Source organism: Heteronotia binoei, chromosome 12 (assembly GCF_032191835.1).
Source record: "Heteronotia binoei isolate CCM8104 ecotype False Entrance Well chromosome 12, APGP_CSIRO_Hbin_v1, whole genome shotgun sequence".
NCBI classification, from domain to species: domain Eukaryota; kingdom Metazoa; phylum Chordata; class Lepidosauria; order Squamata; family Gekkonidae; genus Heteronotia; species Heteronotia binoei.
Window position 1 is genome coordinate 5,009,389 of NC_083234.1, and position 13,688 is coordinate 5,023,076.

The 13,688-nt window shown below is 55.9% G+C and overlaps 1 protein-coding gene across 1 annotated transcript in view; it reads left to right on the forward strand.

Annotated features, from left to right (window-relative positions):
- The first annotated feature begins 6,527 nt into the window (after positions 1-6,527).
- Positions 6,528-13,688, forward strand: part of ZBTB16 (zinc finger and BTB domain containing 16) — a 285,483-nt gene continuing 278,322 nt past the window's right edge. Inside the window, exons 1-2 of the mRNA XM_060251069.1 lie at positions 6,528-6,551; positions 8,358-9,683. Of these exons, the coding sequence (XP_060107052.1) occupies positions 8,434-9,683 (1,250 nt within the window). The 5' untranslated portion in view covers positions 6,528-6,551; positions 8,358-8,433. The remainder of the gene's footprint in view (positions 6,552-8,357; positions 9,684-13,688) is intronic.

The following is a 13,688-nucleotide window of genomic DNA, read 5'->3' on the forward strand; positions in this document are numbered from 1 at the left end:
CGGCTCACAATCTCCTTTACCTTCCTCCCCCACAACAGACACCCTGTGAGGTGGGTGGGGCTGGAGAGGGCTCTCACAGCAGCTGCCCTTTCAAGGACAACCTTTGCCAGAGCTCTGGCTGACCCAAGGCCATGCTAGCAGGTGCAAGTGGAGGAGTGGGGAATCAAACCTGGCTCTCCCAGATAAGAGTCCGCACACTTAACCACTACATCAAACTGGCTCTGGAGGAGTGGGGAATCAAACCCAGTTCTCCCAGATAAGAGAGCTCTGGCTGACCCAAGCATAGATGACTGGGGAAGGCCATGGCAAACCACCCCGTAAAAAGCCTGCTGTGAAAACATTGTGAACGTCACCCCAGAGTCGAAAATGACTGGTGCTTGCACAGGGGACTACCTTGACCTTGGCTTTTTTATTTGTGAATTTCCTGCATTGTGCAGGGGGTTGGACTAGATGATCCTGGAGGGCCCTCCCAATTCTATGATTCTAAATGACAGCTTCGGAGGGTGGCTGTATAGCATCATACCCCGCCCCCCCGAGCTGCCTCTCCTCCCCAAATTCTGCCCTCTTCAAACTCTGCTCCCAAATCTCCAGGAATTTCCCAAGCCAGCGTTGGCAACCCAATGACCTGAGGTCACATGCTTTTAGATTTCTGTAGTCCAAACCATAGTGCCCTGTTCTTTCCACATCCCACCCTGTGGATGGTGCTTGACTCATGCTATGCTGTCCACCTTGTGTCTCAGCAAAAAAAGCAGACTGGAAGTAACCGCAATACATAAACTTGACTCCTACACATTGGCAAAGACACTGCTGAAATGAAGGAGAGGAGTACCTGGGGAATGGGTCCCTCCTGAATCTGCTTATGGTTAATGCACTGTTGTTTGTTGCCTCGCTGCTGGCAGGGGACTCCCAGGATGAGCTGGCAGTAAAAAATACGCAGCAAGCCCTGTTCCTCTCTTCCACATGTGCTATCAAGATGCTATTTCATAGAGCCCAATCCAGAGAAAGGCAGTGGTGATTAAGGCCCACAGAAATGGATGCTGGCATACATGTGGGTGTCCCATTTTAAAAGCTCAAGGGCACACCAGAGAGAGAGGGGCAGGGAATCACATGCCTGCTTCTTGCAGGAGAGCATTCTTTCATCCTCACAACAACCCTGCAGAGCAGGAATTGCTGACAATTACTGACACAAACTCGCTCAGCAAGCCTTGCGGCTTTGCAGGGATTTAAGAAAAAGATATTGGATTTATATCCCACCCTCCACTCTGAATCTCAGAGCGGCTCACAACCTCCTTTATCTTCCTCCCCCACAACAGACACCCTGTGAGGTGGGTGGGGCTGAGAGGGCTCTCACAGCAGCTGCCCTTTCAAGGACAACCTCTGCCAGAGCTATGGCTGACCCAAGGCCATTCCAGCAGCTGCAAGTGCTGCCCTGAGCCTGCCTTGGCGGGGAGGGCGGGGTATAAATAAAAACTTATTATTATATTATTAAGTGGAGGAGTGGGGAATCAAACTCTGTTCTCCCAGAAAAGAGTCCACGCATTTAACCACTGCCCCAAACTGGCTCTCGCCAACTGGATTTAAGCGTAGGTCCCTCCAGCTCTGCTTATGTGCTGAAACTATTCCACCACACTGGTTCTCAACACCACCCCCTTGCCCAGCTGACTTTCAGTATGAGGACAGGTGAGAAGAAATCATAGAGGTGGAAGGACCCATAGAGGACCATCTAGTCCAACACCTGCTCAATGCAGGATCGGCCTAAAGCATCGTTGATGTGTGTTTGCACCATCCGCTGCAGTGAGGAGGAGGGGGCTCATAGACAGCTGATTCCACTGCTGAACGACTCTTACTGTAAAAATATTTCCCGTTTTAATATTCAGCTAGTATCTGTTGGCCTATAATTTACAGCCATTCTTGCAAGTCCTCTCCTCAGCTGCCAACAGCAACAGCTCCTTGCCCTCTCAGTGACAGCCTTTCAGAGGCTTCAAGAGAGCAATCTTCTCCCCTCCCCGCCCTCCCTCCCAACTGCCTAATCAGACCACTAACGCCAGTATGCAGACAACATGGCAGGATGGGGAGTCGGCCTTTTCCTTTTCCTTTAAATATCAGATGGAGTCTCAGTTTGGAGAGCCAGTTTGGTGTAGTGGTTAAGTATGCAGACTCCTTATCTGGGAGAACTCTTATTTGGGAGAACCGGGTTTGATTCCCCACTCCTCACTTGCAGCTGCTGGAATGGCCTTGGGTCAGCCATAGATCTCTTATCAGGGAGAACCAGGTTTGATTCCCCACTCCTCCACTTGCAGCTGCTGGAATGGCCTTGGGTCAGCCATAGCTCTCGTATCCGGGAGAACCGGGTTTGATTCCCCACTCCTCCACTTGCAGCTGCTGGGAATGGCCTTGGGTCAGCCAGAGCTCTCTTATCTGGGAGACCCGGGTTTGATTCCTCACTCCTCACTTGCAGCTGCTGGAATGGCCTTGGGTCAGCTAGAGCTATTGCAGGTGTCGTCCTTGAAAGGGCAGCTTCTGCCAGAGCTCTCTCAGCTGCACCTACCTCACAGGGTGTCTGTTGTGGGGGAGGAAGGGAAAAGAGATTGTGAGCCACTCTGAGACTTTGAGATTTAGAATATAGGGTGGGATAGAAATCCAGTATCATCATCTTCTTCTTCTTCTTCTTCTTCTTCTTCTTCTTCTTCTTCTCTTCTTCTTCTTCTTCTTCTTCTTCTTCTTCTTCTTCTTCTTCTTCTTCTTCTTCTTCTTCTTCTTCTTCTTCTTCTTCTTCTTCTTCTTCTTCTTCTTCTTCTTCTTCTTCTTCTTCTTCTTCTTCTTCTTCTTCTTCTTCTTCTTCTTCTTCTTCTTCTTCTTCTTCTTCTTCTTCTTCTTCTTCCCCTCTGACTTGTCCAGGTGGTTTTCGAGCCTCATCGGCTTCCTCTGAGTCAGGGCCACCTCATGGTATATTAAGAAAGGCTGGAGCAGGCAAGGCGACTGGGGGGCTCCCCCTACCTACTTGTTTCCAGTTTCAGGGGGTTTCGCTCCCTCTCTCTGCCTAATTGGAAATTAATTGGAGTGTCTCTTTCACCCCGTTTAGTGAGTAACCGCTGAGCACACACGCTCTCCCCACCCTTGCTGTTTTTAGCTTCTTGGAACTTCTAGACAAGCCAAAAGTTCTTTTCGTTTCTTCTTTTAAAGTAAGTGTGATTGTCAAACCTTTCCTAGATGTCTGCAACCTCTGCATTACACTGGAGGCACACCACACTCTTACACCTGAGCACTTTGGCTTTTAGGGTAAGAATGACTCACCCGCTGAGGGAAACAGACCCTGCAGGTCGCGTCTCTGTTTAACTCAGCCTTCTGAGCAGGAGTCATGACTGGAAGGAAAGGAGGCCAAGCAGGGACTCCTACAGAGAAGCACAGACAGCCTCCCTGAGCTTGCCGGAGACATTCGTTTTCCTTAGCATTGTTGTTCCAATCATGAGGGGGTGGGGGCCACTTGCGGCTGCAGGAATGGCCTTGGGTTAGCCATAGCTCTCGCAGAGGTTGTTCTTGAAAAGGGCAGCTTCTGGGAGAGCCCTCTCAGCCCCACCCACCTCACAGGGTGTCTGTTGTGGGGAAAGAAGATAAAGGAGATTGCAAGCCCCTCTAAGACTCTGAGAGTCAGTGTGGAGGGAGGGGTATTAATCCAATCTCTTCTTAGAGAGCCAGTTTGGTGTAGTGGTTAAGAGTGCGGAGTCTCATCTGGGAGAAGTGGGTTTGATTCCCCACTCTTCCACATGCACCTGTTGGAATGGCCTTGGGTCAGCCATAGCTCTGGCAGGAGTTGTCTTTGAAAGGGCAGCTGCTGGGAGAGCTCTCTCAGCCCCACCCACCTCACAGGGATTCTGTTGTGGGGAAAGCAGATAAAGGAGATTGTGAGCCTCTCTAAGACTACTGAGAGTCAGAGTGGAGGGAGGGGTATTAATCCAATCATTTCTTAGAGAGCCACTTTGGTGTAGTGGTTTAGTGTGCCGACTCTCATCTGGGAGAACCAGGTTTGATTCCTCACGCTTCCACATGCACCTGCTGGAATGGCCTTGGGTCAGCCATAGCTCTGGCAGAGGTTGTCCTTGAAAGGGCAGCTTCTGGGAGAGCTCTCTCAGCCCCCTCCACCTCACAGGGTGTCTGTTGGGGGGGGGAGAAGATTAAGGAGATTGTAAGAGGCTCTGATTCAGAGAGAAGGGCGGGGTATAAAGCTGCAGTCCCCTCCTCCTCTTCTTTTGCCACTAGTCTCCATAGGGGCTTGCTTCCTTTGCAACTCCTGGGGTGACAGCAAGCTGCAAAGCAGACTTTTTCTCTCCCTCTCCCTCCCCTCCCCGTTTTGCAGAGCAGAAACTTTTTCTTGCTGGCTGTCCTCTGAAGTGGGGGGGGGCGCCCCGCCTCTGGAGCGTCGCGCTCAGCAGGGAAAGCGCGCGGGGGCGGGGGGGGGGGGGGTGGGCAAACTGGGCGGAGGGCAGAGGTGCCAAGCCTTTTGTCTGGCGGGCAGCAGGTTGCGCTCCCGCAGGCAGTTCGTGCAGCAGCGGCAGGTGCCAAGCGGGGGCGGAGCGCAGGGGAGGGAGGGGGAGGGTCCGGCCCCCTCCCTCCCCCCGGCAGCTGCAGCCGCCTCCTCCATCTTTGATGCGGGCACGGGGAGAAGCGCTGTCCAGCAACGGCGGACCTCGGGAGGCGCTCGCCTCTGCCTGCCCCTCGCCCGCGTTTCGAGGGGGGAGGGGGGAGCTAAATCGTTGTCCTAGACGAGCTCCCCCCCACCCCCCTTCCAAGTTTTTTTTTGGGGGGGCGCTACTCTTTGCCCCCCCTCCAGTGTCTCTGTGGGTAGATGTGCCCCCGGGGGGGGAGGTTAAATGCCAAGACGGTGTGCATGTGGGCTGGGGGGGGGGGGCGGCTCGCTGTTTGCCTGTCTCCCCGCTGCCACTAGGCGGTTGCCTAGGGCGCCAGTATTTGGGGGGGCTGAATTAGGCGCTCACCATGTGACCCGCTGGAATTATCCGTGCGGGGGGGGCACCAGAAGGAATTATCCGTGCGGGGGGGGGACTCGCCCAGGGTGCCAGGCAATCCAGGGCCACACCTGCTCGCCCCCCTCCCGCTTTAAGCCACCGAACCCCGTGGCCTCTCTCCCTCCGTTCCTGCGGGGGGGTGGGGGGTGGGGAGGAGGCGGCTGGTCCCCCAAGCCGGACGTGTGAAACTGAAGGGGCGGCGAATCTCAGCCCCGGAAGGTAGGAGAGCGGGCCTCTGAGCACGTGCAGAGCTACCGTCGCCTCATCGGATCGACTCATCGCCAGCTCGGCCCCCGGGAACGTCTCCGAGTACGTGCAGAGCGCCTCTCGCCTTCTGCTGGCTCCCACCTCGGTCTCCAAAGCGCCTCTGAGCACGTGTAGAGCGCCTCTCGGTTTTTTGCCGGCTACCTCAGCCCCAAAAGCGCCTCTGAGCGCGTGCAGAGCGCCTCTTTCTCTGATCGATCGTTCGGCCCCGCAAGCGCCCTGAAAACGCGCAGAGCGCCTCTCGCTCTCTGCCGGTTTCACCTCGGCCTCCAAAAACAACTCTGAGCACGTGCAGAGCGCCTCTTCGGCTGATCGACTGACTCCTGGAAAGCGCCTCTGCGCACGTACAGAGTGCCCTCGCTATTCGCAGGTAGAGAGGGCCTCTTTCTTTCCGGCAGAGCAATAGCTCGGCCTCCAAACGCGCCTCAGGGCACGTGCAGAGCGCCTGTCCCGCTGGTGGACATTTTGGCCCCCAAGACAGCCTCTGAGCATGTGCAGAGCGCCTGTCTCTCTCCTCTGGGTGGACACTTTGGACCCCCAGAGCGCCTCTGAGCATGTGCAGAGTGCCTGTCACTCTCCTGGGTGGACACTTTGGCCCCCAAGAGAGCATCTGAGCATGTGCAGAGCGCCTGTCTCTCTCCGCTGGGTGGACACTTTGGACCCCAAGAGAGCATCTGAGCATGTGCAGAGCGCCTGTCTGTCTCCGCTGGGTGGACACTTTGGACCCCAAGAGAGCATCTGAGCATGTGCAGAGCGCCTGTCTCTCTCCGCTGGGTGGACATTTTGGACCCCAAGAGCGCCTCTGAGCATGTGCAGAGTGCCTGTCTCTCTCCTGGGTGGACACTTTGGCCCCAAAGAGAGCATCTGAGCATGTGCAGAGCGCCTGTCTCTCTCCGCTGGGTGGACAATTTGGACCCCAAGAGCGCCTCTGAGCATGTGCAGAGCGCCTGTCTCTCTCCTGGGTGGACACTTTGGCCCCCAAGAGAGCATCTGAGCATGTGCAGAGCGCCTGTCTCTCTCTGCTGGGTGGACACTTTGGACCTCAAGAACGCCTCTGAGCAGGTGCAGAGGGCCTGTGACTGGGGGCGGCGCCGGTGCCAGGAGTCAAGATGGAGGCGGGCGGGGACTTCGAGGGGGCGGCCCCCGGCGCCACGTCAGGCGGCGGCTGGTGATTTGCTGGGCGAGCCGCCGAGCCCCGCTAGAGAGGCAGGAGCGGGCGCTGCGAACTGCCCGGCCGGCGATGCCGCTCGCCCCGCCGCCCGCCCGGTGAGTAGCCGCCGCTGCCGCCGCCCCGGGGGGGGGAGAGGGGGGGCGCCTCCGGCCTTTGGCCCCCCGCGGCTCGCCCCCCTCGCCTTGTTGCGCGCCGGCTTAGGCGCCTCCGGGGGCGCACGGCGGAGAGCCGCGGACGAGCGGAGCGGGAGCTGGGCGGCCCCTCTTCGGGGAGGCAAATGCGGCGGGGGGGGGGGGGGGGGGTTGATGCAAGCAGGGCTGCCGCTTCCCAGTGCGCCCCGCCGAGCAACTCCGAGCCCGACTTCTCCGGGAAGGCGCATCTCCAAAAAGAAGTTCTCCCTGGAGCTCCCGGAGCGCACTCCGGAGTTGGGGGAGGCGCTGCCTGCCTTCCTCCCGCGGAAGCCTGCCGGGGCTCTGGCGCTGGGGGTGTTGCGTGTGCCTCTCTTCCCTTCCCGGCCCTTGCAGGAGGCGGGAGGGGGTCGCTCTCTTCCCCTTCCTTCGGGTCCCCCCCCCCCCACCGCCACCACCACAAAGCGCGTTTGGAGCTGCCTGCCTTTCTCGCCGCGCGCGCGCCATCCCCGGGCTCCTGGGCTCCGCCGCGGGGCTTGCCCTCCTGCCCGCACCCTCCGCGAAAGAAAAAAAGAAAGGAAGCGCGGCCCCACTGGCGGGGGGAGGGGGGGCGCTTCGAGCGCTCCCCGAGTCTTTTGCAAAATTGCTGCAATCGGCTCCGGCCGGGAGCGACCGCCCGCCCTCCTACAACGTGGGCCACGCGCGTGCTGGATCGAGGCCCTCTCTCCAGGCGCGGAAAGGGTCCCCCCCCCCCACCTCCTCCTGCTCCGTGCTTGCCTTGAAGGGCAAGCAGGAGAAGACCGAGACCCCGGTTGGAGGTGGGGAGGGGGGAATCGGAGGTAGCTCAGATTGAGGAAGGAGAGTCCTGCAGAATTGGGGCTCTCCGACTGGAGGGGGGGGGGGAGGCGTGGGGCCCTGAGTCCCTTGCCCAGCTGTTGCGCGATTGGCTGAAAACGAGGAGGAGGGGTTTGAAGACTTGGGCAGCTGAGGGATTGGGGCCCCAGGGGGTGTCAAGTTTTGCAGCTGTCTGTCCTTCCTCGCTTGGCACCTTTTTCCCTAGGTCAAACTTGCTGAGGCTGCGGGGGGGGGGGGCAAGAAGCAGTTATTCCGCCCCCCCCCCCCCAAGGAGTTGGGTGCTGCTGGTGGCAAAAGACTTCTCCCCCTCTCCGGGAGCCAGAGTCCAGCTGCCTCCCAAGCAGAGCCATTTGCCTAGTAGCAAAGTTAGGGCAGGCGCGGGGTTGGGGGGGGGGGGGCAAGAAGGTGGAGCGTGTTGATTTGTTGAGTCTGGGTGACCTCGTTGGGCTCTTCGTGTGTCTGAATCAGCTCACCTCCCTCCCGCGTCCCTGTTGTGTTCTGTGCACCGCTCAGCGGCACCCTTGGGAGTCGTGTGCACTGAAAGGGATGCTGTTGCAAGCCCTGAATTGGGACTCTTGGACTCTTCGGAGGTGGCTTGCTCTCAGGTGGGATGGCCTGACCCTCTCCTGGCTAGCAGCCTGGGGTACTTCGGCTGCCCCCTCCTCTTCCCCTCTTTTCCACATCTCTCTGCCCAAGAGTTGTTTGTTGGGCATAGGAAATAGCAAAGCCAGATCAGGCATTCCGCGCCTCTGTTGACACCCTTTCTCCTTTCTCTTTTAGTTCTTGTGATTAAAAAAAAATGACTTTTTTGAAATACTGTTTGCTCAACTTCCTGGGCTCCTCCCTTCAGTCGCCCAAAGACGTGCGGTTCTCGATCGATTTCTCTGTTAAGGTGTCTTCTCTCTTCCTCCTGTGCAGATACCTGAGCCGCAGCGAGGCCAGCCCCAGCCCGTCCGGTGGCAAGACTCCCTGATGCCTAGACCCTGGGAGCGTTATGGATTTGACTAAAATGGGTCTGATCCAGCTCCAGAACCCCAGCCACGCCACGGGGCTCCTGCAGAAAGCCAACCAGATGCGCCTGGCCGGGACCTTGTGTGACGTGGTGATCCTGGTGGACAGCCAGGAGTTCCACGCTCACCGAACCGTGCTGGCTTGCACGAGCAAAATGTTCGAAATCCTCTTCCACCGCAACAGTCAGCATTACACCTTGGACTTCCTCTCGCCAAAGACTTTCCAGCAGATCCTGGAGTACGCATACACTGCCACCTTGCAGGCGAAAGTAGAGGACTTGGACGACCTTCTGTACGCGGCTGAGATCCTGGAGATCGAGTACCTGGAGGAGCAGTGCTTGAAGATCTTGGAAACCATTCAGGCCTCTGAAGACAACGACACCGAGGTCAACATGGCCGACGGCGCCGCCGAAGAGGAGGAAGACCGGAAGTCGAAATTCGTGAAGAATATTCTCATCTCGAAGCATTCCAGTGAAGAGAGTGGCTACTCCAGCCTGGCCAGCCAGAGCTTGACGGGGGCGATGGTGGAGCAGAGCCCTTCCGTCTCCACCTCCTTCGGCCTGTCCGCCATGAGCCCCACCAAGGCAGCCGTCGATAGCTTGATGTCCATCGGCCAGTCGTTGCTGCAAGGGGCTCTGCAGCAGAACGCCCTCGAGGACTCGCACGTGGCCCCCGGCCGTCGCCCGAGCATGTCAGAAGTGAAGACCGAAGCCATGCAGGTGGAGGAGGCCCTGAGCCACGGGAGCCCCCGGACGGCCGACTTGAGCACTTCCACTGGGGACAAGGCAGAGGACAAAGGCAAGCAGGGACCCGGCACCCCGACCCGCAGCAGCGTCATCACCAGTGCCCGCGAGCTCCATTACTCCCGGGACGACAATGCGATGGAGCAGCCCCCCGAGGCCGTCCCAGGCACCCCGGTTGGGTCGGAGCTGATGGTGTCTCACGGCGAGAAGCCGATGGGCCTCTACTCTGTGCTCCCAAACCACAAAAGTGACTCCATACTCAGCATCCCCACCTCGATGGCCCCTACGCTGCACATGCAACCGGCCCTCGCCGTGTCCATGGACTTCAGTGCCTACGGGGGCCTCCTGCCCCAGGGCTTCATTCAGAGGGAGCTGTTCAGCAAGCTCGGGGAACTGGCTGTGGGCATAAAAACCGAGACCCGAGCCCTGGGGGAGCACTGCAGCGTCTGTGGGGCAGAGCTGCCCGACAACGAGACGGTGGAACAGCACAGGTAGGTGCACCCTCCGCTTGCTCTTGGCCCAACACCTGCTCGTGCTCTCAGCCAAACCTTTAATTGTTTTAACAGCGGATCCCATCCATTCTCCGCCTCCCCAAATCTTTCAAAGACTTTCGTCCTTATCTGCTAATCCTCAGTGGACAAGGTCAGGTTTCCTTGTAGTGGGCTTGTTCGTGCCACGGATATTGTGTCGAGTTGTTGACTTGCGCTGAACTCGTCTTGGGAAGTCGGTTTTCTGAGCGGGAGCAAAATAAAGACCGAGGCTAGAAGAAGGATGTCCGGGCTGGTGGCAGCAGACTTCTGGGGGCGGGTAGGGGGGTGTGGCATTTGATGCCCCAGTGTGTCTATGAGGCCTCTGAATTCTGCCTGCCCTGGTGATGGGGACACGGCTGCTGCTTTGGGCATCTTGCTTTTCTGTCAGCCAGGCTCCTACTGTGAAGAGAAAGTGGGGGGAGAGCTTTTTTGGAACCCGTTGCAGTGTGCAAGTGCCCCATTTGTTCCTAGTCTTGAAGACTGTCCTATCAACTCGCCCGTAGGGATGTGGCTGCCGACCCAAGCCATGTTTAAGCTGACCTAGGCCGTGTTCGTCAAACAGGCCTCTATAATCTTCCTGACAGCTTTCTAACGCGTTTCTCCTCTGAAGGCCTGGTTTCAGCGTGATGGGGGTCAGGCCATGGGACTCTGTGCTCACGTAGCATCTCCCTACGGTGTGCCTGCCTCCATTCTGTGGGTAGCAGCCCCATTACTGCCGAATGCTATCTGAGTACAGAGTCCCCTGGGTGAGATCTCGAGCTGCTGGTTTGGTATCTGGGATTCCACCCCTTATACGCACCCGCTTGGTCTCTTCCCGAGTTACAGTAAATGCATGCACAGGCTCTGTACGGTATATGCTTGAAGGCTTTTTGATAAGCTTGTTCAGTAATGCTCCTCCTTTCAGAGCGTTGCTTGTCTGGAGTAGAGCAGTTAGATCCAAGTCCAACAGGACTTCAGAGACCAACAAGTTTTCTTGGAGTTTCTGACCAAGGGAGCTCTGTTGGTGTCTCAGGTGTGATTGGGCACGAATCAAGCAATTCTCACATTACGTTCAGTGCCTGCGTTAATAAACCTTCCAGGTACTGGTTCCTGTTTTCATTGGTAAAGTGACTGCACGTTGGTCTCTTTCTTACAGCTAACAAACAGGGCAGTTGTCTTGATAGGTTTCTCCCCAACATACAAGCTCATGGCGCATCACATTTGTGTGGCTATTCCGTTTGTTGTTCACAGTAGAACACTCTTTCCACCGTGTCCTGGATACCCAGTTTGAGTTTCTGTCTTTCAGACCTGTTGCTCCTGGAAAGTGATGCTGCTATTCGCTTGGGCAGTCTCCTGATATCGGTTCCCCCCGCCCTCGCCAGGAGTTAATCGACCAGTATTTCTGTGCTTCTGGGCAGGGCAGAATACAGAACATTGGTTAATTCCACCGGCAACTCTGAGCATTGTTTTGAACTGCACTGGTTTAATTGAGAGACGCATACAGATTTCTCGTTTTTTATTTTTTTAACCAAAACGTGGTTGGCTGTGGGCACTCTTCGAGAGAGGGCAGCTCTCTAAATTACTGGGATGAAAGATCTCCACATCAGATTAGGGAACAAATGATTTCCAGTCCTAAATGAAATTGGTCTCTGTGTTGTTGTTTTGAGCAAACGTCTACTTGTACCTTTGGGGACAAACGCCGTATAATTCCAGAAAAGCTTTGCCTCGTGACAAAAATGCGTTTTAAAAAAGATGTGAGAGGTCGCATTGGGAGTCTGTTTCTAACGGCTTTGCTAGCTTGAGCTGGGGGGGGGGGCAGCTTTGTAAATTGATCTGGGGATCTTTGGTTTTATCTTCTAGGTGAAAAAGGCTTTCCCCCCTGTGGACGTCAGCTCCCCAGCCAGCTGCTTAACTCTGCCTGTGTGAACTGAAAACCAAAAGTACTTCTTGTGTGTCAGAGAGAACGCCGGCGTAGCTGTGTGCAAACATTTGCTTTGGATATATAGAGTTAAGAAATATTTCTCATGTGTCTAATACTGTGCAAACATATTACGAGGCAGGCTGCTAATCGGGATTCAAAGCGACTGTGGCAGAGATGCTCTGAAGTGTTTTAATGAACCAACACATTTAATTACGACAGCGCCATGGCGCATAGTGTACCCAGGCAGCTTGCGTGTCTGTGCGAGACAGAGAATTGTATATTCTGTCGGAAGTCTGATGGCTGGTTTTGACTGGCGGCTTCTAGAAACAATATGTGTGGCTGATGGACGGTGTTCCTTCTGCCCGGATGTAGGCTGGCCTGTATACACCCCCCCCCCACACCCCGGATTTAGGAGGGGAAACACACAATACCAATGTGTTACTCTGAGAGTTGTGCAATTTTTGTCACCACTTTAAAAATGGAGCACCTTGTTGGATTCTCTGGATTGTTCTGAATCTTGTTTTGCTAAGCGGCAAACAGGAGCTATTTGCTCAGGTTCTTTGCTCAGGCTGACCATTCGAGCGGTTCCTCAGTGGAACAGGCTTCCTCGGGAGGTGGTGGGCTCTCCTTCCTTGGAGGTTTTGAAACAGAGGCTAGATGGCCATCTGACAGCAATGAAGATCCTGTGAATTTAGGGGGAGGTCTTTGTGAGTTTCCTGCCTTGTGCAGGGAATTGGACTAGATCACCTTGGAGGTCCCTTCCAACTCTTCTATGATTCTAACAGGCTTCTTCCTCGGGAGGTGGTGGGCTCTCCTTCCTTGGAGGTTTTTAAACAGAGGCTTGATGGGCCATCTGACAGCAATGAAGATCCTGTGAATTTAGGGGGAGGTGTTTGTGAGTTTAGAGCGGTTCCTCAGTGGAACAGGCTTCCTCAGGAGGTGGTGGGCTCTTGAAAGTTTTTAAACAGAGGCTAGATGGCCACCTGACAGCAATGAGGAGGATCCTGTGAATTGAGGGGGAGGTGTTTGTGAGTTTCCTGCACTGTGCAGGGGGTTGGACTAGATGACCCTGGAGGTCCCTTTCAACTCTAGGATTCTATGATGCTATGATCTTCGGACATTGCAGCTGGGCAGCTCACATGGCTGAATGATCCTCCAGAACAAGAGCAAAGCTCCTTGCTCTTAGAAAGTTAGAGCACCAGGGAGAAGCCGCCCGATACAGCCCTTTCCCTGACTCAGTCGTTTTCTCCATGCAAATCTCAGTTGGATCCATCTTGGGGAATCACTTCATCTCCCACTTCAGTAGAGATAAACATGCAGTGCCTCCAGAGCCGGATTAAACTCTGGGGAGGCCCCTGGGCAGTTGAAATCTCGGGGGCCCCTCGCCAAATTTTCTCAGAGTCCCACCACCCACAGCCCCCACTGCAGCCTTCAGGTACCTTCTCAAAAGCCTCTTTGACAAAGCTGCAGGGGAGAGGCAGAAGGAAGCAAACTTGGCAACGCCGCCAGCAGCAGCCCCACCAGGCAAGTCAGGCAAAGAGCTACTAAGTTGCTGGCTGCGTGTGCAGGCTGGGAGGGCTGCAAGCAGGGGGGAAAGCCATCCCGGGGCCCCTAAAGGTGTGGGGACCCATAGGCAAATGCTTACTTGGCCTAATGGCTAATCCAGCCCTGACTGGTTTAGGGGAGGGATGGTGGCTCAGTGATAGAGCATCTGCTTGGTAAGCAGAAGGACCCAGGTTCAATCCCCGGCATCTCCAACTCAAAAGGGTCCAGGCAAATAGGCGTGAAAAACCTCAGCTTGAGACCCTGGAGAGCCACTGCCAGTCTGAGTAGACAATACTGACTTTGATGGACCGAGGGTCTGATTCAGTAGAAGGCAACTTCATATGTTCAGGGAGGGATGGTGGCTCAGTGGTAGAGCATCTGCTTGGTAAGCAGAAGGTCCCAGGTTCAATCCCCGGCATCTCCAGCTAAAAAGGGTCCAGGCAAATAGGTGTGAAAAACCTCAGCCTGAGACCCTGGAGAGCCGCTGCCAGTCTGAGTAGACAATACTTTGATGGACCCAA